At 49.9% G+C, this 27,276-nt stretch overlaps 1 protein-coding gene across 1 annotated transcript in view; it reads left to right on the top strand.

Moving 5' to 3' along the window:
- The window catches only part of LOC311234808 (TRPM8 channel-associated factor homolog), a gene marked incomplete at both ends in the record, with an annotated part of 44,266 nt that overhangs the window by 13,823 nt on the left and 3,167 nt on the right, over positions 1-27,276 (top strand). The window contains 3 exons of the mRNA XM_084322052.1: positions 13,026-13,239; positions 15,839-16,069; positions 17,407-17,657. Coding sequence (XP_084178178.1) covers positions 13,026-13,239; positions 15,839-16,069; positions 17,407-17,657 — 696 coding nt within the window. The remainder of the gene's footprint in view (positions 1-13,025; positions 13,240-15,838; positions 16,070-17,406; positions 17,658-27,276) is intronic.

The raw sequence follows: 27,276 nt of genomic DNA, 5'->3' as shown, positions 1-27,276 counted from the left end.
CGCTTGACAGCACAGCATTCTCACGGACAGACCCAGGCCTAGCCAGCAACTGGGTGTCAGCACCTGTCCCCATGAGAAGCGAAACGTGGGGCCGCTTGTGCTTCACTGAAGGCACGCGGCCCGCAGCCAAAGGGAACAAATCAGAGCCCGTATCCCGCTGGTGTTGGGGGGGGGGGGTGACTGGAGAGCGAGCTAGACACAGCTAGACGGCGAAGTTTTTTTAGGGCGTGCTCATCTAATGTAGCCGATCCCTCGGCCGCCAAGGCTGTCGGCCTGTTGTCTCTGTGTCCAGGGTACCTCAGGCGGGGAAAACATGGCCGCTGGTCGGGGGCCTCGCCACAGCCGCTAGCGAGGCCGCGCCCTCACCTCTGGCTGCGCGGTGTTAGGCGGTGTGGGGCCTAGGTCAAATACTGCCTGCGCTCCTGTGGAAAGACCAAAGTCCCTCTGCGGAGAGGGGAGCCCTGAGGAGGGAAAAACCTTCTCTCCTCCTCAAGGGGAGACTGATCCAACCAAAGATGCCTGTGAACAAGCGTTGACAGCATCCTAGCCCTCCCTGTGGTTATAGCTTGCGGCTAGGTCAAAAGCTAATAACCTCAAAACCTTGCGCAATGTTTTGACGTCGGCTGGTCATAAGGCCCCACCACCATTTTTGACAGAAAAAACAGCAATTCTAACAATGTTGCCAGTCGCTGCTAATTCTATACCGCAGCGGTATAGGCTTTAACAGCCCACCAGTCACCTGCCAGGCCAACTCGCCTCATGGCGTCAGCCGGGCGGGACACCATTCCACCATGTCAGAGGCAAAGGACAGATGCCACCTGCTTCACAAGCACAGAGCACCAGTGGTGGCTGCAGACAAAAGACTACTACTAGTGAAGCACTGCCTCACTAGTAGGCATGCAGCAACCTCCACTGTGGTGTGCACCCATGAAGGGGTAAATGAATAAATGAATAAATGAATAAATGAATAAATGAATAAATGAATAAATGAATAAATGAATAAATGAATAAATGAATAAATGAATAAATGAACGAAAACTCCACCAACACACTGCAGAATGGGCTAGACCATACACACAATTGTTAAGGGGATGCAGACCAGAGAAAAACACCAGTCCCGCACACAATTCATAGATTCACAAAAAGCACACCAGCCCTGAGCCTCAGCCCATCCACCCATGAAAATGGTAAACAAGCCCCCATTAAACCCCCAACATTAGACACCGATTGACCGTCAGCATGAATGGTTAAGAGGAGGGAAGACCTTTTAGAAAAGACAGCCCTCGGCGGGGAACAAAGAACGGAGACCCAGCATTGTAGCATTAGCATTAGCCGCGCGCACTAGGATAGTTGGGAAAACACCCAAAACAGAGTCATGACGGCCATGCTTTCCCAAATATCCTGCCCCTCGCGCCAATACATCACACAGCTGTCTCACGGGACAACGAGCAGTATTACTCATGCTAGTATCAATGCCTGACAACGCAGGCCTACCTGTGCGCGACGTAGCTCGACTGCTAACCGTCGCGCGATGTCGGTGTGAGTGCAATTGTTTGTTCGTGAGCACAGTAGATGCTAGGAGATAAGAGATATCTCATAATGATGAAGAGCGAGACACGATGGCCAGTATGATAATATAACTGTGCTACCTCTCTATCTCTTTGTATTTAATTTTTTATGCTCGCTTATGCCTGTATTTTTTACTGTTGTGAAGCACTTTGAATTGCAACCTCTGTATAAAAAGTGCTATACAAATAAAGTTATTATTATTATATAATTGTTTATGCAAAACTATAATATTTAGGGAATAACAGCATGAAGACAATCTTTATTACAATATTATTTCCAATATTAACCTAAATTGATCTCGTCCAATGCACTACATTTGAGTAAAAAGGGAAAATTGAGATTTCTTTGTTTTTTTTTCATCGTTTTTTGCTTTTTCTGTCCTGAAATGTAATCAAGATGTGTTTGAATCTTAAAAATAACAATTGTACTAAATTCCTTGGGTCAAACTTGTTTGGGAAAATGTTTTAATTTGTCTCTATACAAAAATGTTAAAGGTATGTTTGATATGCTATTGTTGGATATTGAGTAATTTTCTGTGTATGTGTGTGTGTGTGTGCCTGTGTGTGTGTCTCTGTCTGTGTCTGTCTCCTGTCTGTCTGTCTGTCTGTCTGTCTGTCTGTCTGTCTGTCTGTCTGTCTGTCTGTCTGTCTGTCTGTCTGTCTGTCTGTCTGTCTGTCTGTCTGTCTGTCTGTCTGTCTGTCTGTCTGTCTGTCTGTGTGTGTGTGTGTGTGTGTGTGTGTGTGTGTGTGTGTGTGTGTGTGTGTGCCTGTGTGTGTGCCTGTGTGTGTGCCTGTGTGTGTGCCTGTGTGTGTATGTCTGTCTGTCTGTGTGTGTGTGTGTGTGTGTGTGTGTGTGTGCGTGCGTGCGTGCGTGTGTGTGTGCGTGCGTGCGTGTGTGTGTGTGTGTGTGTGTGTGTGCGTACGTGCGTGCGTGTGTCAGAACAAATCGAGTGGATCAGCACAGGTCTCTATCTCTCACCTGGTCAGACCACCATGACGATGCCACCTGAGATGATCAATACGGGATGGAAGGTACATGATAACATGTTATTTACTGAGGGTTTCCACTCATTATAAGGGATGGAAGGTACATGACAACATGTTATTTACTGAGGGTTTCCACTCATTATAGGGAGGTGTAGTGGTTACGTCATCTTCATTTTTCCCTGTTCCACCCTCTGTTCCACTCCATGTATTTCCCCATTGACCATTTCTAAATCGGCTCATTTTAGAGAAATAAAGCATTAACGTTGGCATGGTGTACCTTTCTGCACGTATTCATCCGCAATCTATAGCTCAACATGAAAATATTCGCAATTAATCGTAAAGGTAGCAAAATAACAACGTTTATGTTTTCGTTCGCTGGGAAACTACACTGCTATTTGGCGCTGCTGACTGACGTCACCACAGCGTAGACGCCTGGCTTTAGCCACAGACCTAGGATCAGATTTCCCTTACATTCCATAAGCTTAACAATTCGTACAATGGGAAAATAACTGACCCTGAATCTGTGGCTAGTATCTCTCTGGTGGTCATAACCATTAATCTCTAAAGCCAACCACCATTTTTAAAATCAACAATCACGTTACCATATTTGTATTTATATTTTAAATCGTATAACGTTATTTCGCTGCATATTAAATCACTGTAAATACTAATGTAAATCATTGTTTCGTTGTACATATTGTGTATAGTTTATAACGTTAGTTTTTTACATGACGTTAGTAGCTAGCTAGCTTGCTAGCCGGCATGCCCGAAACTGTCACTACGGATGTTTGGAGGGAGTGAGTTCCAGAGGGTGGGTGCGGCCACAGAGAAGGCTCTGGGACCAACAGTCTGCATGTTGGTGGTGGGGATGGAGAGGATACCGGAGTCAGAGGACGGCAGCCTCCAGGGCGGGATGTAGGGATGGAGGAGGTCCGCTAGGTACCGGGGGGCAAGGGAGTGAAGGGCTTTGTAGGTGATGAGGAGGATCTTGAAATTGATGCAGGACTTGACTGGAAGCCAGTGGAGGTGGATGAGGGTGGGGGTGATGTGGTGCCAGGACTTGGTGTGGGTGAGAACCCTGGCAGCAGAATTTTGGACATATTGTAGCCTGTTCAGGGCATTACTGGGTAGCCCTATGAGGACAGAGTTTGCGTAGTCAAGACGGGAGGTGACGAAAGCGTGGATGAGAGTCTCTGCTACGGAGTCGGGGAGAGATGGCCGGAGTCGGGAAATGTTCCTGAGATGGAAAAAGGCTGATTTGGTTATTGTTTTGATGTGGGAATGAAAGGAGAGGGTGGAGTCCAGTATGACGCCCAGGTTGCAAACTTCTGGGGAAGGGTGGATTAGGCAGCCGTCCACTTCAAGGAGGAGGTCTCCAACCTTCCGGAGCAGTGACTGCTTGGCCACAACCATGAGCTCAGTTTTCTTGCTATTTAGCTTCAGGAAATTGGATGACATCCAGGCCTTGATGTCAAGGAGACAGTTGATGAGGTGCTGTGGGGGGAGTGGAGGGTGAGCTGCTGATGTAGAGCTGAGTGTCATCAGCGTAGGAGTGGAAATTGAGACCATGTTTCCGGATGATGTGACCAAGGGGGAGCATGTAGATTGTGAAGAGGAGTGGACCAAGAACGGAGCCCTGCGGCACACCTTGGTTGACTGGGGCAGGGGTGGAGGTGGAGGTGGAGTTGCAGATGGAGAGGAACTGTTTTCGGTCAGTAAGGTAGGACTCAAACCAGGTGAGAGCGGTCCCAGTAACACCCAGGTGGTCAGAGGGGCGGTTGAGGAGAATGGAATGGGAGACCGTGTCAAAGGCTGCAGATAGATCCAGGAGGATGAGGAGGCTGATGTGACCGGAGTCGGAGGCAATGAGGAGGTCGTTGGTGACCTTGGTGAGGGCAGTCTCTGTGCTGTGGTGTTTCCTGAAGCCAGATTGAAAGGGTTCATAGAGCTCATGGTTGGACAGGTGTTGGTGCAGTTGGGCGGCCACTGCTCTTTCCAGGATCTTGAGTAGCAGGAATAGTGAACAGAACAGTGTGGTGGTCAAGACACTGTATATCAGTTGGAGTTGTACCAGTGGAGCATACAAGATCTAAAGTGTGACCTTTGGTGTGGGTGGGACCTATGATGTGATGTGTGATATTAAAGCAGTCCAATAGGGAGATGAGATCAATGGCTGCAGAGCAGCTGGTGTTGTCCATGTGGATATTGAAATCCCCAAGCAGGAGTGTGGAGGAATAGGTGGTGCTGCCCCGTGCTGCACAAGGAGTGCACCTGTCCTAACCCCAAGAACATTCTTGTACCTGTTGCACATTCTATTTGTTAAACTGTCTGCTTGGGGAAACAACATTAAAACACCCTAAAACGCTCCATTCTCTCTCCTCCTGTGTTCTGCTATTGGGCTCCGCCAAACCCCATCCTCACAGAAACTCTGAATGAATGAATGAATGAAAACTTTATTTAACAGATTGCAGAATGGGTACAATACAGTACGGCTCAATACACACAATTGTTAAGGGGATGCAGACCAGAGAAAGACGTTTCAATTCATAGTGTTTTCAATTCATAGTGTACATGCCCTCTAACATGCCCCGATTTAAAATGGTTCTCTCCTCTTTGTATATGTTTGTCCTCACAAACAAAGTATTCTGCCAGGGAACTTATGGACACGACAGTAGTAGTAGTTATAAGGTTTTTGAGCTTGTAACGTTAACGCACCGAGTGCATCACAGTCACGAAAGGGGCTACTATCGTGGTATCAACGGGCCGTGTAGCTAGCTAGCTTGCTAGCCGGCATGATGCGTGCAGTGCTTTGCCCCACAGGTCTGAGAAGAGGACCTGCACATTTTACTTGTTCCCGAAACTCCTCTACATGCCCCGATTTAAAATGGTTCACGACAGTAGACATAATGCTACGTAATAGCATTTAGCGGGGTAACGTTAACGTTAGCTAGCTAGCTTGGTACTATGACCCGTGACGGGGATAAGGCGACAGCTAACAGACCAATAGCGGCTGCGTACTGAACAACAGGCTGCCTATGTAGTTCTTTTTTTTACGACAAATTAAAAACCTTATAACTACCTTTGTTTCAACCAAAAATGCTTAAACAATCATGTTAGTGGTAGAAGGGAACTCATTTTGTGCAAAAATGGAAAGCTTGCCAATGTTAATGCGGCAGAATTGTTACAATAGCCGATAATCCATTTTCCCAATGATAAATCCCTATACGGGTGGAACAACCAGTGACGTCAGACTACACCTCCCTATAAGGGATGGAAGGTACATGATAACATGTTATTTACTTCAACTTCTTGAGATCAAGTCTACAAAAAAATCTAAGCTAATTAATAAAGGGAAGATGATTAAACAGAAGGATTTGTAGATACAGTAATAAATTATAATTCATTTGAATTATAAATTCATGTTTGACCTTGGACTTGACCTTGACTGTGAGGTTTTGTCCGCTGCTCACCAACTTTCTCTGTTTTCTTTAAGCCTACTGTTAAAAATTCCCTTCTCACTCACTCTCTCTAGCCCCCACCCTCTCGTTCTTTACTCTCGTTTACTCTCAGTGGCCACACCTGGACTATTATCAATTACCTCTCGCACCTGTGGTGGCAGGCTAATTAGTTCCCCTGTGGGCTTTAAATACCAGGGCTCTTCCCCTCGTTTCGGCGTGGGGTCGTGTTGTATTCATGCTGAGTCATATTCTCTAACATCTAGACTCTTTCGGGAGATCCTCTGGTCTACCAATGCTGTATATGGATTTCTCCAGCCTTGAGATGTTTTGCTCCAGCCTTCGTCTGCTGTCGCCGTAGCCTGTGGAGGAGACTGTTCTGCGCTCCCTGTACTTCCACGGGAGGCACCCCAGCGCTCCACTGCAGACCCCAGCAGCTGTTCGTCCTGACGCACATCTAGACCAACGCGCATCTCCCGGACCCTCGGGCTTGGCACGCTCTCCAGTCACCAGCGCGCAACGCGCATCTGCAAGGGCTTGGCACGCTCTCCAGTCACCAGCGCGCAACGCGCATCTTCAAGGGCTTGGCACGCTCTCCAGTCTCCAGCGCGCAACGCGCATCTTCCAAGGATCCTCGGGCTTGGCACGCTCTCCAGTCACCAGCGCGCAACGCGCATCTGCAAGGGCTTGGCACGCTCTCCAGTCACCAGCGCGCATCTTCAAGGGCTTGGCACGCTCTCCAGTCTCCAGCGCGCAACGCGCATCTTCCAAGGATCCTCGTGCTTGGCACGCTCTCCAGTCTCCAGCGCGCAATGCGCATCTTCCAAGGATCCTCGTGCTTGGCACGCTCTCCAGTCACCAGCGCGCAACGCGCATCTGCAAGGGCTTGGCACGCTCTCCAGTCACCAGCGCGCAACGCGCATCTTCAAGGGCTTGGCACGCTCTCCAGTCTCCAGCGCGCAACGCGCATCTTCCAAGGATCCTCGTGCTTGGCACGCTCTCCAGTCACCAGCGCGCAACGCGCATCTGCAAGGGCTTGACACGCTCTCCAGTCACCAGCGCGCAACGCGCATCTTCAAGGGCTTGGCACGCTCTCCAGTCTCCAGCGCGCAACGCGCATCTTCCAAGGATCCTCGTGCTTGGCACACTCCTCCTCGCAGACGCACCCCGAGGCGTCTCTCGGTTCCGACGTGCACACCAAGGTGTGGCGCGCCACTCTGTTCCTCGGCTCCGACAGCGGCTACCCGGTGGACGACACCCTCGCCACCGCCGCTGTTCCAGCACCCTGTTCCTCGGCTCCGACAGCGGCTACCCGGTGGACGACACCCTCGCCACCGCCGCTGTTCCAGCACTCTGTTCCTCGGCTCCGACAGCGGCTACCCGGTTGACGACACCCTCGCCACCGCCGCTGTTCCAGCACTCTGTTCCTCGGCTCGGACAGCCAGCTACCCGGTGGCGACACCCTCGCCGCCGCTGCTGTTCCTGCACCATTACGCATACGCCTGGGTGAGTTTTGATTGTGATGTCACTCACCCAGCGTAATGCCTCTTGCCCCCGTCCCGCTGCGTTTCCTGTACCATTACGCATACGCCTGGGTGAGTTTTGATTGTGATGTCACTCACCCAGCGTAATGCCTCTTGCCCCGTCCCGCTGCGTTTCCTGTACCATTCCGCATACGCCTGGGTGAGTTTTGATTGTGATGTCACTCACCCAGCGTAATGCCTCTTGCCCTCGTCCCGCTGCTGTTCCTGTACCATTACGCATACGCTTGGGTGAGTTTTGATTGTTAAGTCACTCACCCAGCGTAATGCCTCCTTTTTTGTTCTCACTTAGTTAGTAGTTTGGACATTTCATCTCCCACTCTGTTTTTGTTCTCACTTAGATAGTATTTTTGGACATTACATCTCCCCCTGTGTGTTTGTCACACGAAGATATTATTACTTTGTTACTTTGTTTATTTGGACTGTTCTGCATCTGCTCTGTTTGTTCCCTTTTGAATATTAACCCTCTCCTCTGTTCTGCAGAGCGGCCCAGATGTTTTCCCACCAGTCCCCAGTTCCTCCCTGTCCCCAGCCCGCCTCCGCGGGCCTCAGTCCCCTCTGTCCCTAGTTCTCCCCTTTCTAGTTCCACCTAGTTCCTGGTCCCAAGTTCTCCCCTTCTAGTTCCACCTAGTTCCTTGTCCCTAGTTCTCCTAGTCCCCAGTTCTCCTGTTCCCTAGCTCTCCTTGTCCCGACATCTCCTAGTCTCTAGTTCCTCTGTTCCTTTAACCTTCCCCTAGCGTTTCCTTTAATGTTTCCCCTAGCGTTCATTAACCTTCCCTTAGTGTTCCCTTTTCCTGCCCGCCTCTTAAAGGCACCTAGTTTTTCCCCTCTTGTTATATTCCTGTATTTGTGTTCTCCCTTAAAGGGACAGTGCCCTTTTTTCCCTGTCTCTCAATAAATATCTGTTTCTTGGCAAACCATCATACCTGTCTTGTGTTGTGCGATTGGGGTCGGTTACAAACCTTAACAGTACGACCCCACCAAATCGACGACCCCAGCCAGCACAGACGGTGTATGTTGAGTTTGCCTTTTTTTTTTCTTGTTCCCTCTAGCTCCCCATTTGCTTCCCTCTTAGCCCTGTTTGACCCCCCTGCAGCTTGTTAGGCCTCTACTACCAGCATGGCCCTGTCTGCTAGCTTTGCCCCGGCGGCTAGCACAGCCTCTATGTTAATGCAGCCCTTACTGCTGGCATGGGCCCTGTAGCTAGCCATGCCCTGGCAGCTAACCCTGTCCCTCAGCAGAGCCCCAGTCTGCTAGCTTAGCCCCGGCTGCTAGCACAGCCTCTATGTTTATGCAGCCCTTGCTGCTGGCATGGGCCCTGTAGCTAGCCATGCCCTGGCAGCTAACCCAGTTCCCTCTGCATGGCCCCAGTCTGCTAGCTTGGCCCCGGCTGTTAGCACAGCCTCTATGTTAATGCAGCCTTGCAGCTGGCATAGGCCCTGTAGCTAGCCAGGCCCAAGCAGCTAACCCGGTCCCTCTGCATGGCCTCCACTTTTTTGTGTAGTTTATCCCACTGCTAGGACTGCCCTTTCAGCTAGCAAGGTCAGTTTATCTCCCACTGCTAGGACTGCCTTTTCAGCTAGCAAGGTCAGTTTATCTCACACAGCTAGGACTGTCCTTCCAGCTAGCTTGTTCTCTCATGCTGGTCCAGCCCTGTCTGCCAGCCTAGCTCCGGCAGCTAGCGCAGCCTCTATGTTAATGTAGCAGTACAGCTGGCATAGGCCCTGTAGCTATCAGTGCCTTGGCAGCTACCCTTTCCCCCTGCTAGCCTAGCTCGGCAGCTAGCGCAGCCTCTATGTTGTTGTGGCAGTACAGCTAGCATAGGCCCTGTAGCTATCAGTGCCTTGGCAGCTACCCTTTCCCTCTGCTAGCCTAGCTCCGGCAGCTTGCGCAGCCTCTATGTTGATGTAACAGTACAGCTAGCATAGGCCCTGTAGCTCGGTGCCCTGGCGGCTACCCTTTCCCTCTGCTAGCCCTTTCCCGGTGCTACCATGGTTACCCCTTAGCTACCCTGCTTGCCCCTCAGTTCCTCTAGACCAGTTCCTCTAGACCAGTTCTCTAGACCAGTTCTCTAAACCAGTTCTCTAAACCAGTTCTCTAGACCGGTTCTCTAGGCCAGTTCTCTTGGCCAGTTCTCTAGGCTAGTTCTCTGGACCCAGTTCCTCCTGACCCGGTTCCTCTAGGCCCGGTTTCCTCTAGGCCAGTTCCTCCTGTTGCCCCTCTGCTACCCTAGTTACCCCTCTGCGACCCTGTTTCTTTTGCTAGCCCCACTCTTGTGGTGGCTTCCCCTGCTGGCTTGGCCAGTACCTTTTGTTTTTGTCTTGTTTTGCCCCCTGCCACTCTGTCTGTATTTGTTTTGGGTCGCCAGGTGGCTCCCGTTGAGGGGGGGGTACTGTGAGGTTTTGTCCGCTGCTCACCAACTTTCTCTGTTTTCTTTAAGCCTACTGTTAGAAATTCCCTTCTCACTCACTCTCTCTAGCCCCCACCCTCTCGTTCTTTACTCTCGTTTACTCTCAGTGGCCACACCTGGACTATTATCAATTACCTCTCGCACCTGTGGTGGCAGGCTAATTAGTTCCCCTGTGGGCTTTAAATACCAGGGCTCTTCCCCTCGTTTCGGCGTGGGGTCGTGTTGTATTCATGCTGAGTCATATTCTCTAACATCTAGACTCTTTCGGGAGATCCTCTGGTCTACCAATGCTGTATATGGATTTCTCCAGCCTCGAGATGTTTTGCTCCAGCCTTCGTCTGCTGTCGCCGTAGCCTGTGGAGGAGACTGTTCTGCGCTCCCTGTACTTCCACGGGAGGCACCCCAGCGCTCCACTGCAGACCCCAGCAGCTGTTCGTCCTGACGCACATCTAGACCAACGCGCATCTCCCGGACCCTCGGGCTTGGCACGCTCTCCAGTCACCAGCGCGCAACGCGCATCTGCAAGGGCTTGGCACGCTCTCCAGTCACCAGCGCGCAACGCGCATCTTCAAGGGCTTGGCACGCTCTCCAGTCTCCAGCGCGCAACGCGCATCTTCCAAGGATCCTCGGGCTTGGCACGCTCTCCAGTCACCAGCGCGCAACGCGCATCTGCAAGGGCTTGGCACGCTCTCCAGTCACCAGCGCGCATCTTCAAGGGCTTGGCACGCTCTCCAGTCTCCAGCGCGCAACGCGCATCTTCCAAGGATCCTCGTGCTTGGCACGCTCTCCAGTCTCCAGCGCGCAATGCGCATCTTCCAAGGATCCTCGTGCTTGGCACGCTCTCCAGTCACCAGCGCGCAACGCGCATCTGCAAGGGCTTGGCACGCTCTCCAGTCACCAGCGCGCAACGCGCATCTTCAAGGGCTTGGCACGCTCTCCAGTCTCCAGCGCGCAACGCGCATCTTCCAAGGATCCTCGTGCTTGGCACGCTCTCCAGTCACCAGCGCGCAACGCGCATCTGCAAGGGCTTGACACGCTCTCCAGTCACCAGCGCGCAACGCGCATCTTCAAGGGCTTGGCACGCTCTCCAGTCTCCAGCGCGCAACGCGCATCTTCCAAGGATCCTCGTGCTTGGCACACTCCTCCTCGCAGACGCACCCCGAGGCGTCTCTCGGTTCCGACGTGCACACCAAGGTGTGGCGCGCCACTCTGTTCCTCGGCTCCGACAGCGGCTACCCGGTGGACGACACCCTCGCCACCGCCGCTGTTCCAGCACCCTGTTCCTCGGCTCCGACAGCGGCTACCCGGTGGACGACACCCTCGCCACCGCCGCTGTTCCAGCACTCTGTTCCTCGGCTCCGACAGCGGCTACCCGGTTGACGACACCCTCGCCACCGCCGCTGTTCCAGCACTCTGTTCCTCGGCTCGGACAGCCAGCTACCCGGTGGCGACACCCTCGCCGCCGCTGCTGTTCCTGCACCATTACGCATACGCCTGGGTGAGTTTTGATTGTGATGTCACTCACCCAGCGTAATGCCTCTTGCCCCCGTCCCGCTGCGTTTCCTGTACCATTACGCATACGCCTGGGTGAGTTTTGATTGTGATGTCACTCACCCAGCGTAATGCCTCTTGCCCCGTCCCGCTGCGTTTCCTGTACCATTACGCATACGCCTGGGTGAGTTTTGATTGTGATGTCACTCACCCAGCGTAATGCCTCTTGCCCTCGTCCCGCTGCTGTTCCTGTACCATTACGCATACGCTTGGGTGAGTTTTGATTGTTAAGTCACTCACCCAGCGTAATGCCTCCTTTTTTGTTCTCACTTAGTTAGTAGTTTGGACATTTCATCTCCCACTCTGTTTTTGTTCTCACTTAGATAGTATTTTTGGACATTACATCTCCCCCTGTGTGTTTGTCACACGAAGATATTATTACTTTGTTACTTTGTTTATTTGGACTGTTCTGCATCTGCTCTGTTTGTTCCCTTTTGAATATTAACCCTCTCCTCTGTTCTGCAGAGCGGCCCAGATGTTTTCCCACCAGTCCCCAGTTCCTCCCTGTCCCCAGCCCGCCTCCGCGGGCCTCAGTCCCCTCTGTCCCTAGTTCTCCCCTTTCTAGTTCCACCTAGTTCCTGGTCCCAAGTTCTCCCCTTCTAGTTCCACCTAGTTCCTTGTCCCTAGTTCTCCTAGTCCCCAGTTCTCCTGTTCCCTAGCTCTCCTTGTCCCGACATCTCCTAGTCTCTAGTTCCTCTGTTCCTTTAACCTTCCCCTAGCGTTTCCTTTAATGTTTCCCCTAGCGTTCATTAACCTTCCCTTAGTGTTCCCTTTTCCTGCCCGCCTCTTAAAGGCACCTAGTTTTTCCCCTCTTGTTATATTCCTGTATTTGTGTTCTCCCTTAAAGGGACAGTGCCCTTTTTTCCCTGTCTCTCAATAAATATCTGTTTCTTGGCAAACCATCATACCTGTCTTGTGTTGTGCGATTGGGGTCGGTTACAAACCATAACATTGACCTTATTATGGCCAAATCATACATCTATCTATGGATAGGGAAAATGCTCCTCTTTCCAATGGCAGTGTTACATCTGGATTTAGTCATTTCCTTGGGTTTTTCTTCTTTTTTTCGAGAGATAGAATTTGCATTTTTTCTGATAAATTCATATTTTCGGTAAATCTTAAAAACATCGGTAAACAAACGTAGTGCTGACAATATACACTTTGACTGCTGTTTCGATAGGGTTAAGGTCTTTACTCTGGGCTACATTTGAAAAAGAAACACAACATTAATTAATACGGTCTGTATTGATCGATTTATGATAAAAACAGGGGGACCCTACAGCTGAACAGGTTAAACCTATGATATAATTGATGAGTCCGGATCCACCACAATGTCTTCACATTCCCTGCTGTATCTTATATCCTAAGAGCTTGTTTTACTGGCTGCCTTTGTGGAACTGATGACTCTGATTAGTGTGATTACTCTGTTTTGAGCTTCCAGGCACCAAGGACACCTCCATCATTCTGGGAAATCTCACAAAGTAACGTATAGTTCACTCTGTGTGTCGCTCAGGTCCAGATTGGCTGTCATGATGACAATCTTAAGAACAAGGAAGTGTTGAAGAGGGCAGAGACTGTCGTGGAGCGTTTTCCTGTCAAGGCAGAAAAGGTGCAGGTGTCGAACATGTGGGGCGGCCTGATCTACCTGGTGGCTCCACCCAGAACACAGCTGGAGGGGTCAGAGGTCATGGTGGAGAAGGCCATACGTGCACCATACTACAAGTCTGGTGAGTGGGTTTATGTCTGTGGGTGAGGATTATATGCGTGGGGGGGGGGGGGGGGGGGGTGCTTGTGTGTACATTGTAAGGGGTGGTGATAAGGATGCAGGGGATAAAGGATTTATGGGATAAGGATGCAGGGGATAAGGATGTAGTGGATGGTGATTTGTTACTGTCCCATGCTGCATCTCCATAGAAGGCTCATACTATGCTCTTAATGCATAACTCAGCACCTTCATTCTAGCCGTTGCCCTGTAATGATGATGACTGGCACGGATCAAATAGACCCGTTGGTCTCTATTTTGGTATAAAGCCAGAACACAACGGCAGGCTATTGAATGGAATGAACTATACTCTGTGACGTCACACAGTTTCTGTCTGCTTTTAGTACTGCAACAACTCACTGAAATCACCTCTCAAAGTGGTTTAGGCAACTGATTTGTGGTTTAACTTAAAGGGGAACTCCACTTTTTTTGGAAATTAGCTTATTTAACATCTTCCCTGGAGTTAGACAAGAAGATACATACCTTTTTTTTCTCTGTGCGTGCATTTTAGCTTTGGGAATAGACGCTCCGTTAGCATAGCTTAGCTTCATCACTGGAAGTGAGGCAGGACAGTAGCCTTACAGTGCCTTACAGTGTATTGCAAGGTCTGACATTGACCAAACTTGATATGCATGACCTTGGTGGGCTCTAGGTCAACTCCTGAAAAGGGGGTCAATGTCAGACTTTCCAATCAAAAGTTAGGGGGCTAATAACCCTTGCCATAATTTCAGTGCGCCCCTAACTTTTGATTGCAAGGTCAAAAGTCAAGGTCAAGAAGATGTTAAATAAGCTAATTTAAAAAAAAAGTGGAGTTCCCCTTTAAGCATCGGGCAAAAAAATTGGGCTATTTTTTTTATTTAAATGTACAATTGCATAACCAAAGTAATATGCGATTTATTATACTTAATACTTATAGCACATACATGAGTCTGGTCTCCTTTGAAAGGTAACATTCTGAAGTTTCTTACACAATAATGAAATAGAGTACCACTGAAGTAAAGGCTTTGTGTACTCCCATTTCTTTTTACTGGTTGCCAGATGCCTGTTTTTAAGTCCCAGCTGAGAGGTAGGAGCTGGAAAACATAACGGTTCCATAGCCTGAAGTCTTATGTAGGACAAAATACGACAGATTCATTCATCATTTTCGCCATCAGCGGTGACTGGTAAGTTCAGGACTGTGCACAAACCTCGTCTGAACGGCTTGTCAAATGACACTCGCCGGATTGTTTCATCTTGTAACTCGAGAATGGAATCACGCAATAGTAGAGTGTGGTGACGATCGATAGATGGCAAATTCAACTTTCCAACAATGTATTGGTTGATTGGCGAAAACGCAGCCCGGAGCCGACAGACGAGGACAACGTGCTGCGACGTGCCGTGTCTGTAGTAAGGGTTAGGGTTAGGGTTAGTGCCGTGTCTGTAGTAAGGGTTAGGGTTAGGGTTAGTGCCGTGTCTGTAGTAAGCCCATTCAAAATAGCCTAGATGCATTTAGTCATCTAGCATTTCTTAAACTTTTTGCACTTGGGGACCAGTAGATGGTTGTCTTTTTGTCTTGGGGACTGGCAAGCAATAATATTACCACCTCCAAGGTGACTAATCAGTAACATCCCAGTGACTGCTCAGTAACATCCCACTGACTGCTCAGTAACATCCCAGGGACTGCTCAGTAACATCCCACTGACTGCTCAGTAACATCCCAGGGACTGCTCAGTAACATCCCAGGGACTGCTCAGTAACATCCCACTGACTGCTCAGTAACATCCCACTGACTGCTCAGTAACATCCCAGGGACTGCTCAGTAACATCCCACTGACTGCTCAGTAACATCCCACTGACTGCTCAGTAACATCCCAGGGACTGCTCAGTAACATCCCACTGACTGCTCAGTAACATCCCACTGACTGCTCAGTAACATCCCAGGGACTGCTCAGTAACATCCCACTGACTGCTCAGTAACATCCCAGGGACTGCTCAGTAACATCCCACTGACTGCTCAGTAACATCCCAGGGACTGCTCAGTAACATCCCAGGGACTGCTCAGTAACATCCCAGGGACTGCTCAGTAACATCCCAGGGACTGCTCAGTAACATCCCACTGACTGCTCAGTAACATCCCACTGACTGCTCAGTAACATCCCACTGACTGCTCAGTAACATCCCAGGGACTGCTCAGTAACATCCCAGGGACTGCTCAGTAACATCCCAGGGACTGCTCAGTAACATCCCAGGGACTGCTCAGTAACATCCCAGGGACTGCTCAGTAACATCCCACTGACTGCTCAGTAACATCCCACTGACTGCTCAGAGGGATTTTGATATTTTCTAATTTCCCTACCTGGACATTCAATATTACGCTTATTAATCTCTAAATCTAAGAGGCAATCACTATTCCTGGGCCTTGATAGTCTTCAACATGATTTATATCCCTGTGTTACTAAAGTTTAGGAACAAAAGCATCGAATCCCTGTTTATTCCCTGAGTTATTTCCCCCCAAAAGAGCTCTGGTATCATCAGAATAGAGATGAATTATTGCTGAGACCTTGACCGCGCCTCTCTTTCTCCAGGTGTGACAACACCAGCTGATTGGTTGTCACTGCGTACAGCCCCCGCCCCCTGGGCGGAGCTAGAGTTTGAAAATATCATCCTTACCTTGCCGTCAAAAGAAGTCCGGGGTCTGGATCATCCCGACCAGGTTGCGTCACTTTGGGACGACGTCATGAAGGCCGTCTATGACCTGGCGGCCCATAAGTTCCAGCGCAAAGAGCGCATTGTTGCAGATATCCAAATCTCCGTGGGTGAGTCTTTATTCTTGTTCCCTCCAGGGCTTGGTGATATCTGAAAAGATAATAGTACTATATCCTCATGTGTAGTCATTTACGCCCCACAAAGTTTTCACAGCAGAGTTTTAGTTTCAATGGGGTTTCAATGGGGAATCGAAGGATTGCTGCCATTCTGTATCCATTCATTTATACAAGTTTAGGCTGCCAACTGCAAAAAACTAGAATTAGTTTAGAGGATTACATGCTGTGGAAATGTAATAATTATAATAATAATACACTTTATTTATGTAGCACCTTTCATACAAGAACTGCAGCCCAAAGTGCTTCACAGCAGTGATGTACACATAAAATAGACATAGGCATAAAATTGGCATAAAGTTGGCACAATTATAGAAAAAAAACGAATAAAATTGAGAAAGTATTGTAATATTAAAATATTGAAGTCATTCAAATCTATAAAAAGTAGGGATGCTCAATATTGGCTTTTTTACCGATACCGATATACCGATATTGTCCAACTCTTAATTTCCGATACCGATATCAACCGATATCAACCGATATATGCAGGGTTCCCCCCCCCCCCCCCCCCCCCCCAAAAAACGGAATAATTTCAGGTAATTAACATTACATATCTCTTGTTGTGGAATTAACACAACATTATGCATACCTTTGACAATAAATGAAATCAGAATTTGTTCTTACTTGCTTGCCTGGTTAAATAAAGGTTATAGAAATGTAAAAAAATAAAAATAAAAATAAAAAATTTAAACCGATACCGATATTTTCCGATATCACATTTTAATACCAATATCGGCCGATAATATCGGACATCCCTAATAAAAAGGATTGTGATAGATGTTAAGATTTCCAACCCCAAGAGGGCTTCCTGCACAGGTCCCCCCCCCCCCCCACTACAGTGTCTGAGGCGGAGGCCCCACTTGTACTGGGAACGGTGCAAAATAAAAGCAATGCTTAAAAAGTGCAGACATAGAATGAGTAACAAACATGTAATATAACACGTTACTAATGGAATCTCCGGTAATATTATAAGTAACGTTACCGCGGACATGTTTCTTTTGAATTGTGTCATAGTCTAATACTCTAATCTCTTCCAAACTGCGTAAATGGCTGATGCATTCAAATCTGAAAATAATATATGTTTAAAATGTATACCTCACTCCAATATTCAGATAACTTTGGTCTGGTTTGAACAGATCAAGTTGAGTATCACTCTCTCTCTCTCTCTCCCTCCCTATCTCTCTCTCTCTCTCTCTCTCTCTCTCCCTCGGTCCCTCCCTCCCCCTCTCTCTCTCTCTCTCTCTCGCTCTCTCTCTCATGAACTCCTATACCAGGTTCGCTGCATGACGGCTACCCTATTATGATGCATACCACCGGAGCCAATCAGCTGGTCGACGTTGAGGAGACCCGGCGCTCTGGCCAATGGGGCTTCTACCATGAGCTCGGGCACAACCAACAGCGAGGCTGCTGGGAGTTCCGACCAAACGCCACCGACTTGGAGTTCCGACCAAACACCGGAGAGTGCACGTGCAACCTGTGGTCTGTGTACGTGAACGAGGAGGTGCTGGGGATCGACAGTGCAAAGGTGGAGTAAAACTGTCCTGTTGTAATACAGTACTTTTACCTTACCACTAGATGGCACTATCAGTCAATACCACCTCTGCTTGTAAACAGAGTTTTACAACATGAGCAATTTGATCCCGTAGGCGTAGATAGACTGGCTGTCACACAAACCCACTGCACATTAAATCCATTTTGGCCATTACAGTCTGGAATACAGTTAAATGGCTGCTTTTTTATATAGCGCTTTTATCCAAAGCGCTTTACAATTTGTTACTTACATATTACCCATTCACACACCGACGGCGGAAGCAACCATGCAAGGTGCCAACCTGCTCATCGGGAGCAATTAGGGGTTAAGTGTCTTGCTCAAGGACACATCGACACGCTGCCCAGGAGGAGCGGGAATCGAACCGGGAACCTCCGGATTGCCAGACGACTGCTCTACCTCCTGAGCCACTGTCGCCTCTAGTTTGGTATCATACCACATGAAAACAGTCTGGAATACAGTTAATAGCCTCTAGGTTTGGTATCATACCACATGAAAACAGTCTGGAATACAGTTATATGCCGTATTAGCTATCGCGTTCCGCTCTGAGCCGTATGAGATATTCCATATTCTATGATACCTATTGTATCCCCTTACGAACAAAAATTACATGCACCCCACCTGTATGGGGCTCCGCCCCCATGGTGGCACCGCCCATATAGTAGTGACGATAGTCACCACACGCCCTTCCTCTATGTTCGTCCCAGCGTACTCGGATACGTGCACCATACGATAAACTAGTAGGATGAAAAGATTAAGGAAGATTCGTAATATTGAGGGCTTACCGGAGGATTGTGTTTCCCTGGATTCTCCGGAGCTTGTTTCGACGATACAGACCTGTGCTGGTGGTTCCTCGGCTGACGGCGACGGACCGGGGGGCAGCGTACAAGGTTTGGCTAACGGGTCGGCTTGTACAAAGGTGAGGTCTGTGTCAGTAGGCATCGATGTCGGTGTTAGTCGTGCTGTGGAGTATGTTTCAGCACCGGGGCCGGGACGGCTTGGCGATCGTTCCACTGTCGTGGGCGATGTCTTGGCGATCCTGGAACATGCTGTTAACACTAATGCTACTACTGTTTTTTCTGCTAACACTGATGTTGACGCTGGAATGTCTAGTAATCCCCGCCGCGGGGTTCCGCTCTTCCCTCCTCTTACCAGCTTCATTGATGAAGGTCAATCGGTGGTGGATGTGGGGGGGGGTTTGCTGAGCTTTATTTACCTTTTTTACGGGTGAAGGGGCTGACAACGGGGTGCAGGCCGGGGGTACCTTGGCTAAGTAGTCAGGTAGCTTTTTTCCTGTGCCCAGGCGGGGATGAACGGTGTTCCGCCCGGCCGATGCTTGATAGCATGTCGGCTCGGAGGGTGGCAGTATGGACGGATGAATGGTATACTGCTGCAGGATGGCATTTAGCGGCGGCCAGTGTTGTGGCTCAGCTGGCTACGTTCCTATCCAAGATGGCGTCGGGTTGTGGGTCTTTGGGTCAGACCGACATTGTAAACATGATTCATGTTTGTGGTGTTATAGAGATCTTGACTCAGTCGCAAGCTATAACTGCGGGGAGGATTCGGATGCTATCAACTTTAGTTGTTAGGCATGTTTGGTTGGAGCAGTCTCCTCTTGGGGAAGAGGATAGGTTTTCTCTCCTCATGACTCCTTTTTCCACAGATAGTCTTTTTGGGCGTTCTGTGGAGGCGCAGGCGGTTTTTGATCGGGGTCCTACACCGTCTCACGCTGTGCGGCCAGAGGTGGGGGCACGGTCTCGTCAACGACTGTGGCGAGACCCTCGACAGGCGGCCATTTTTCCCCCGCCAGTGGTGCCCTGGTTGGAGTGTCAACGGGGTATCGCGAGGCCGACAGCCTTGGCGGCCGAGGGATCGGCCATTTTGGGTGATTTCGGGTTTGGTATACCAACCCGTCGTCATTTTGCCGCGAGCAGCCCGCTCCCCGTTCGGTCCGTTTTCTGTTACCCTCAGAAGCGGGGCTCTGAGCGTTCTCCTTTGGCTGCGGGCCGCGAACCTTCTTTGAAGCGTATGCGGCCCCATTCTTCGCTTCTCATGGAGACAGGGGCTGACACCCAGTTGATGGCTGAACCTGGGTCTGTCCGTGAGAATGTTCCGTCGTCGCATGGTTCCTACACCACAGGTTGTGGGTGGGTGGAACCTGGTGTTTCAGCTGCCACTAGCTCCAGTGGTCAGCAGGGGGACTCGGTGCCTCTTCTGTTGAATGCTCAGCAGGGGTTACCCCGGCCTCGCCCTCGCCAGGCGGGGTGTCGCGCTGTTGCCTCCCACTCCCGTCAAACCGGCAGTGGTCTGCAAAGAAGAGGCGGGGGTGATGTAAGTGGTAGCAATATCACTGCAGGGCTTCGGCGTGTGGGAGCCCATGGGGTCCTCATGCCTTGCGTGTCTAGCTGCAGAACGACTCCTCAGCTTACGCTGGTGGGGTGTTCAGGGGGCGAGTATGTGTCCACAAGTTTGGTAACAGCTCCTCCCGTATCAAACCGGCCCTTTCTGTCGGGGTCCTCCCTTGGGTGTTTTGCACGACGGGGGGGACCGGGCCAACTATCTACGGTTCCTTGCGGCCCAGCGTCAGTTGACGGCGGGGGCGCTGTGGGATTATGTTCACATATGGCGACGGGAATGCCTTTTGAATCGGTGGTTGCAGAGAACGTTAGAGGCGGGGCTGGTTTTGCAGTTCGCACAGCCCCATCCTCCGTTCTCAGGTTTGGTACCGACCCTGTTGTCAGGGTCGGACGCGGTGACAGCCCTGGCCGACGAGATCCACTCTCTGTTGGCGAAGCAGGCCGTCGTTGTGGTCCCGAGCGAGGACGCAATGTCGGGCGTCTACTCCCGTTATTTTCTGGTGCCCAAGAAAACAGGGGGGGTCAGACCTATACTGGATCTGTCCGCGTTCAATCGGTTGATTGTAGCGAGACCGTTCAGGATGTTGACCGTCAGACTCCTTCTGCTTGCTGTCAGGAGGGGGGACTGGTTCACCTCCATAGACCTGAAGGACGCGTATTTTCACGTTCCTATTTTCCCTCCTCACAGGAAGTTCCTACGGTTCCTGTTTCAGGGCGTAGCGTACGAGTACCACAGAATGCCGTTCGGGTATTCTCTGGCTCCCCGCACATTCACCAAGTGCGTGGCGGCTGCGTTGGGGCCTTTACGTCGTCGGGGGATACGAGTTCTGTTCTATCTCGACGACATGCTACTCCTCAGTCGTTCGGAGGAGGTTGCCAGGTCTCATACCAGGCTGGTGGTGGAATTCCTCACCAGCCTGGGTTTTGCTGTGAATTGGGAGAAGAGTACCCCTCTTCCCAGTCAACAGGTGGAGTACTTGGGCTTGACCTTGGGGTCAAGGCCCATGGTTGCGACCCTCTCGGTGCAGCGTCGGGGGTCTCTCCGTCGCGCGCTCGGGGGTTTCCGTCCGGGAGGGACGGTTACGACGCTGCAGGTGATGCGTCTGCTGGGCCTTATGTCGGCTGCTCACGTGGTGGTTCCTCTTGGCCTCCTCTTTATGAGGAGGATACAGAGGTGGTTTGTCTCTTTGAGACTGGATCCAGTGAGGGACAGGAGGAAACGGTTGGCGGTTCCTTTGTCGATATGGGGGGACCTCGTCCATTGGGGGAGGCTGGGTATCCTCTCCGTTGGGGTCCCCATGGGCGGCAGGAGCTCACACGTCACGGTCTTCACCGACGCCTCTCTCACGGGTTGGGGAGGGGTGCTTCGGTCTCGTGCAGTGGGGGGCAGCTGGACGGGTCATGCCGATCCGGCTGTCCTGCATATCAATGTGTTGGAGTTGAAGGCGGTTCTTCTGGTCCTTCAACGGCTCCACCATTTTGTGGTGGGCAGGCACGTTTTGGTCAGGACGGACAATGTGACGGCGGCGGCGTATATCAACAGGCAGGGTGGGACTCGTTCCGCCCACCTGCTCCGGGCGGCACGCGAACTGCTGCTATGGGCATCCCGCAGGCTCCGCAGTCTGACGGCGCTCCACGTTCCTGGTACGGAGAATGTGGGGGCGGATGTGATGTCTCGGGGCGGTCTTCCTCACGACGGGTGGGAACTCCGCTCCGACATAGTCAGGCAGATTTGGGATCGGTTCGGGGAGGCCTCGGTGGATCTGTTTGCGTGCCGACGTTCTCACAAGTGCCCCTTGTGGTTCTCGCTCAGGCGAGCGGATCGCCCCCCCTTGGGGGTAGATGCCTTCTCGACGTTTCCGTGGCCGCCCGGTCTTCTGTACGCCTTCCCTCCGGTACAGCTGTTGAGTCAGCTGTTGGAGCGGATACGGAGGGAGCGCAGGACGGTGATCCTGGTCGCGCCGGACCGGGCCATGGCGGTATGGTTCCCGGCCTTGATCCAGCTTCTGATCGCTCCTCCTTGGGTCATTCCGTGGTCGGAGACGGCCCTCTCTCAGCACAACGGGGTGTTTGTCCGCCCTCCGGTGTTGGGTCAGCCCCTGATGGTGTGGCTGGTGGGGGGGTGAGTCTGGAGGGCATGGAGCCTTCTGTGGTTGATACCATTCGGCGTGCGTTTGCTCCCTCCACTGTCGCGGTTTACGCGGGCAGGTGGCGTGCGTTCAAAGAGTGGTGTAAGGGGGGGGCTGGGACCCAGTCTCCTGTCCCCTGGATGCTGTTCTGAGTTATCTCCAGTCTCTCCTTGATGGGCTGTCGGCTTCGACAGTGAGGGTCTATGCGGCAGCTATATCCTCTTATCATGAGGGTTTTGAGGGGACTGTTTTGTTCAGCCACCCTCTTGTAAAGCGTTTCCTGCTTGGCGCTCGACGCGTTAAGCCGGTGCAACGCTCCTTGGCTCCGAGTTGGGATCTTCAGTTGGTCCTCGGTCGGTTGTCCTTGGCTCCGTTTGAGCCGCTCGAGCAGGCGTCTTTGGGCCGGCTTTCCTTCAAGACCGCGTTCCTACTGGCTGTCACTTCCGCTAAACGCGTAGGTGAGCTCTGTGCTCTCTCGGTGCGTCCAGAGTGCCTGTCTTTTCGTACCGATTGCGGTGCCACTCTGTGACCTAATCCTGCTTTCGTGCCTAAGAATATCCGGAGTTCTTTCCGCTCCCGGGATATTGTGATTCAAGCTTTTCGTCCTCCTCCTCACGCTAGTGAGTTGGATGCGGGCCTTCACCTGTCATGTCCGGTCCGTGCTTTGGGGTTTTACCTCAGCCGTACTCAGGGCTTCAGGGTCACCGATCAGCTTTTTGTCTGTTACGGTGGGGCTCATGCTGGTAAAGCGCTGTCGACGCGGCGTCTGGCTTGTTGGTTGTGCACGGGTATTGCCCTCTGCTACACGTTGGCTGGGCAGGATCCTCCTGGGGGCGTCAGGGCGCACTCCACTCGTGGGGTGGCTGCCTCTGCCGCCCTTCTGGGTGGGGCCTCGGTGGAGGACATTTGTGCTGCGGCTTCTTCGTCCTCCCCGGGCCCCTTTGTTAGGTTTTACCTCATGGACATGACCGGGGGTTCTGTCTCCCAGGCGGTTCTGGGGTCTGTGGCCTTGCCTGCTTCCCGTCCTTTGGTCGGGTAGCGGGAGTGTATGGGTATGGGCCACAGTGTGTTGAGTCACACGTGGTTCCGCCTGTACGGTGTGTTCAAGGGGTTCTAGTTTCCCTCTTGTTCGCATTCAGGTGGAGTTGACTGCGCCCCCTCTTCATTAGGGAGGGTGGGGTGACAGGGCTCCCCGCACCCCTTGATGTGGGCTTACGGGTCCTCAGGGGGTACATTTGTCGGGCTTCGCGTCCGCTCTTCCCCATATCTCATACGGCTCAGAGCGGAACGCGATAGCTAATACGGCATATAACGGTAGGTTATGTAGATAACCTAGTTATATTAGTATTGGCTGAGCGTTCCGCTCTGCGCGGCCCTGAGTTCCCTCTTGAGGAATCTTTTTCCTGGGACGGGTTTTTGGCGAGGAAGGGCGTGTGGTGACTATCGTCACTACTATATGGGCGGTGCCACCATGGGGGCGGAGCCCCATACAGGTGGGGTGCATGTAATTTTTGTTCGTAAGGGGATACAATAGGTATCATAGAATATGGAATATCTCATACGGCTCAGAGCGGAACGCTCAGCCAATACTAATATAACTAGGTTATCTACATAACCTACCGTTAATAGCCTCTAGTTTGGTATCATACCACATGAAAACAGTCTGGAATACAGTTAATAGCCTCTAGGTTTGGTATCATACCACATGAAAACAGTCTGGAATACAGTTAATAGCCTCTAGTTTGGTATCATACCACATGAAAACAGTCTGGAATACAGTTAATAGCCTCTAGTTTGGTATCATACCACATGAAAACAGTCTGGAATACAGTTAATAGCCTCTAGTTTGGTATCATACCACATGAAAACAGTCTGGAATACAGTTAATAGCCTCTAGTTTGGTATCATACCACATGAAAACAGTCTGGAATACAGTTAATAGCCTCTAGTCTTGGTATCATACCACATGAAAACAGTCTGGAATACAGTTAATAGCCTCTAGTTTGGTATCATACCACATGAAAACAGTCTGGAATACAGTTAATAGCCTCTAGTTTGGTATCATACCACATGCAAACAGTCTAATTAAGCATTACATCACGAGACAGAGTGGGTTATAGAGATTAGATCACGCCTATGGGTGGTTGTTAGGCCCGAGGCGCAGCCGAGGGTCGTTAGACCCCCATAGGCGTGATCTAATTTTTATAACACACTCCGTCGTGTGATGTAATGCTTTTATACAATGGCCGATTTCATCCAACCTTATTGCTATACAATAAACACACATTAATTGAAGATTTATTGACAAAACCATCCGCAGAAAAAGTTGTTCCAAAAAACACATCCAACTGTCTCTCACTAACACATCCAACTGTTCTCACTAACACATCCAACTGTTCTCACTAACACATCCAACTTCTTTTTTTTTTTTTTTTTTTTACATACTTTCTATAGAAGCATCTAAGAATGAAGTATTAATGTCCGCCTTGTTTCGAACTGGTAAGAACTGTTAAGAACTTCATTCTTAGATGCTTCTATAGAAAGTAGGTAAAAAACAAAAAAATACGTTTTCTTTGATCTATAGGAGGCAATTTTTTTTAAACCTACTTTCTATAGAAGCAGCTGGGAGGTGCACTGTTTTAAGTGAGCGTGGGTTATTGAATTGATTGATTGATTGATTGATTGAACATTTTATTAATGTCCGCCTTGTTTCAAACTGGTTAGGCTTAGGCCCTCTTTCGAAGTCGGGCCTAAGCCTAACCAGTTTGAAACAAGGCGGACATTAATAAAATGTTCAATCAATCAATCAATCAATCAATTCAATAACCCACGCTCACTTAAAACAGCACACCTCCCAGCTGCCTCTATAGAAAGTAGGTTAAAAAAAATGACTGACCATTTCTTGTCTTTACACGTTGGAGTCAATCAGATAAGTAGCTCTGAAGCATTTGAATCAAAGCCAATACAGCATAGTTTTTGTAAAAGAAGAGGAGGCTCATTGTGTCAAGCACCTTTGACAGATCTACAAAAAGGCTGCACAGGCTGTTTTCTTTTGTCAAGGGCAGATACCACCCGAACATCCCACCCACCCAGACAGTCACACTTTACATTCTCTGTTCCTGTGTAGCCAGGGGCGTCCATTTGGTATGGCAAGGTATGGCACTCGCCATACCTTGGCAAATAAAAATGTAAAAAAAAAAAAAAAAAAATTTTTTTTACAATTTTTTATGTTGATTTAGAATTCGAATGTCAACATTATGAACGAAGCTTCGAACTATTCGGTACAGCCCTAGCATGTTTTGATATTGTCAATTATCTCACTTTTACTAGGTGACTTTTGCTGTGACTAACTGAAATATGCCCCAAAAAAAGGAAAATGGACATAGGGACGTTTTTTAATCAAAGGGCAGCAGAGACAAGTGATACAGGGACACAGGTAAGGTCTGGCTTAGTGATTATAATAGTGCAGTTCAGCATTCAGTAACCCATACTTTTTGTGAACGTGTTTTTGATACTACATTCTGTTGAACACACACCTCAAAACCGTACCTAAGGAAAATTGGCTCAATTGCAAGAAAAGTAATAGACAGTTATGATATTACATTCTGCATAATTCGTATGCAAAATATTGTGGTTCCCTGGTTCCCTGTCTGTTGACACATTTCTATACTAAAAATGCTTGTGTAGTCCTGTGTCATACCTAAATGTCATATAACTGAATTGTATAGAAACAACTCACCAAAAGTGACTATTGCACAACTGATTTGACAAAATAAATCCACCAAGGGGGGGAAACCCCACCTTCAACCCCCCCCCCACGCCCTCCCTTCTCGCCATACCTTGCCTTTTAGTGAATGGACGCCACTGTGTGTAGCTATTTGTGTAATGACAGTATAACAGGTATTGTACTTAGTCATTGTTGCAATGTACTTACTGCATTGAATTGACTCAATACCTAGGAACAAGGTCAGGGTTAGGATTAGGAATATAGTTAGGGTTATTGTTAATGTTAAGGAAGTGTAATGCGCCGGTAAGTACACTGTGTAACAATGAGTACTGTATGTAATTACAAAAACCAAGTACAAACTTAATTAATTAAATTGTAGAGCACTGTGATATATTGTTACCAATATTTGCTTTGTTGTCTAGTCCTCTATTCAGTGTGTGTGTGTGTGTGTGTGTGTGTGTGTGTGTGTGTGTGTGTGTGTGTGTGTGTGTGTGTGTGTGTGTGTGTGTGTGTGTGTGTGTGTGTGTGTGTGTGTGTGTGTGTGTGTGTGTGTGTGTGTGTGTGTGTGTGTGTGTGTGTGTGTGTGTGTGTGTGTGTGTGTGTGTGTGTGTGTGTGTGTGTGTGTGTGTGTGTGTGTGTGTGTGTGTGTGTGTGTGTGTGTGTGTGTGTGTGTGTGTGTGTGTGTGCGTGCGTGCGTGCGTGCGTGCGTGCGTGCGTGCGTGCGTGCGTGCGTGCGTGCGTGCGTGCGTGCGTGCGTGCGTGCGTGCGTGCGTGCGTGCGTGCGTGCGTGCGTGCGTGCGTGCGTGCGTGCGTGCGTGCGTGCGTGCGTGCGTGCGTGCGTGTGAGTGAGTGAGTGAGTGAGAGGCATCCGGGGCAGCTGTCCATGGTGCTGAGAGCTAACTCAGAGGCCGCGCAGTGATAATGTGCAGCATATATTTGCGAGTGCTATCTTGACTGAGAGGGTGGCCAGGACAGTCTTAGTCGCCCCTTATGCTTCTTAATGTTAAATTAATGTGGCTAGCTAGCTAACAAACACCGTAATATTAGTTTAATAATACACGTTGTCAAGCCCTGCCCCTGACCCATGTTTATTCACAGTAGGTGTTGACCCTTGACCCATGTTTATTAAAATAGCTGTTGACCCCTCCTTATTCTTGTCTACTCTACCAGCTAAGCTCAGTATGGTTGTTATTGACCCCTGACCCTTGCTTATTCTTGTCTACTCTGCCAGCTAGGGCCAGTATTGTTGTAATTGACCTCTGACCCTGGCTTATTCTTGTCTACTCTGCCAGCTAGTCGTTTGCCCCCATTCACAGCAGGATCAAGAGGACAGGGTTTGAGATAGGTCAATAGGTCAATAGCATCAAGAGACTCACTCTGTC

Source organism: Notolepis coatsorum (genome assembly GCF_963971535.1).
Source record: "Notolepis coatsorum genome assembly, chromosome: 9".
Classification (NCBI taxonomy): Eukaryota; Metazoa; Chordata; class Actinopteri; order Aulopiformes; family Paralepididae; genus Notolepis; species Notolepis coatsorum.
The sequence above is the reverse complement of the archived record's forward strand: the minus strand, read 5'-3'. Positions and strand labels throughout refer to the sequence as shown.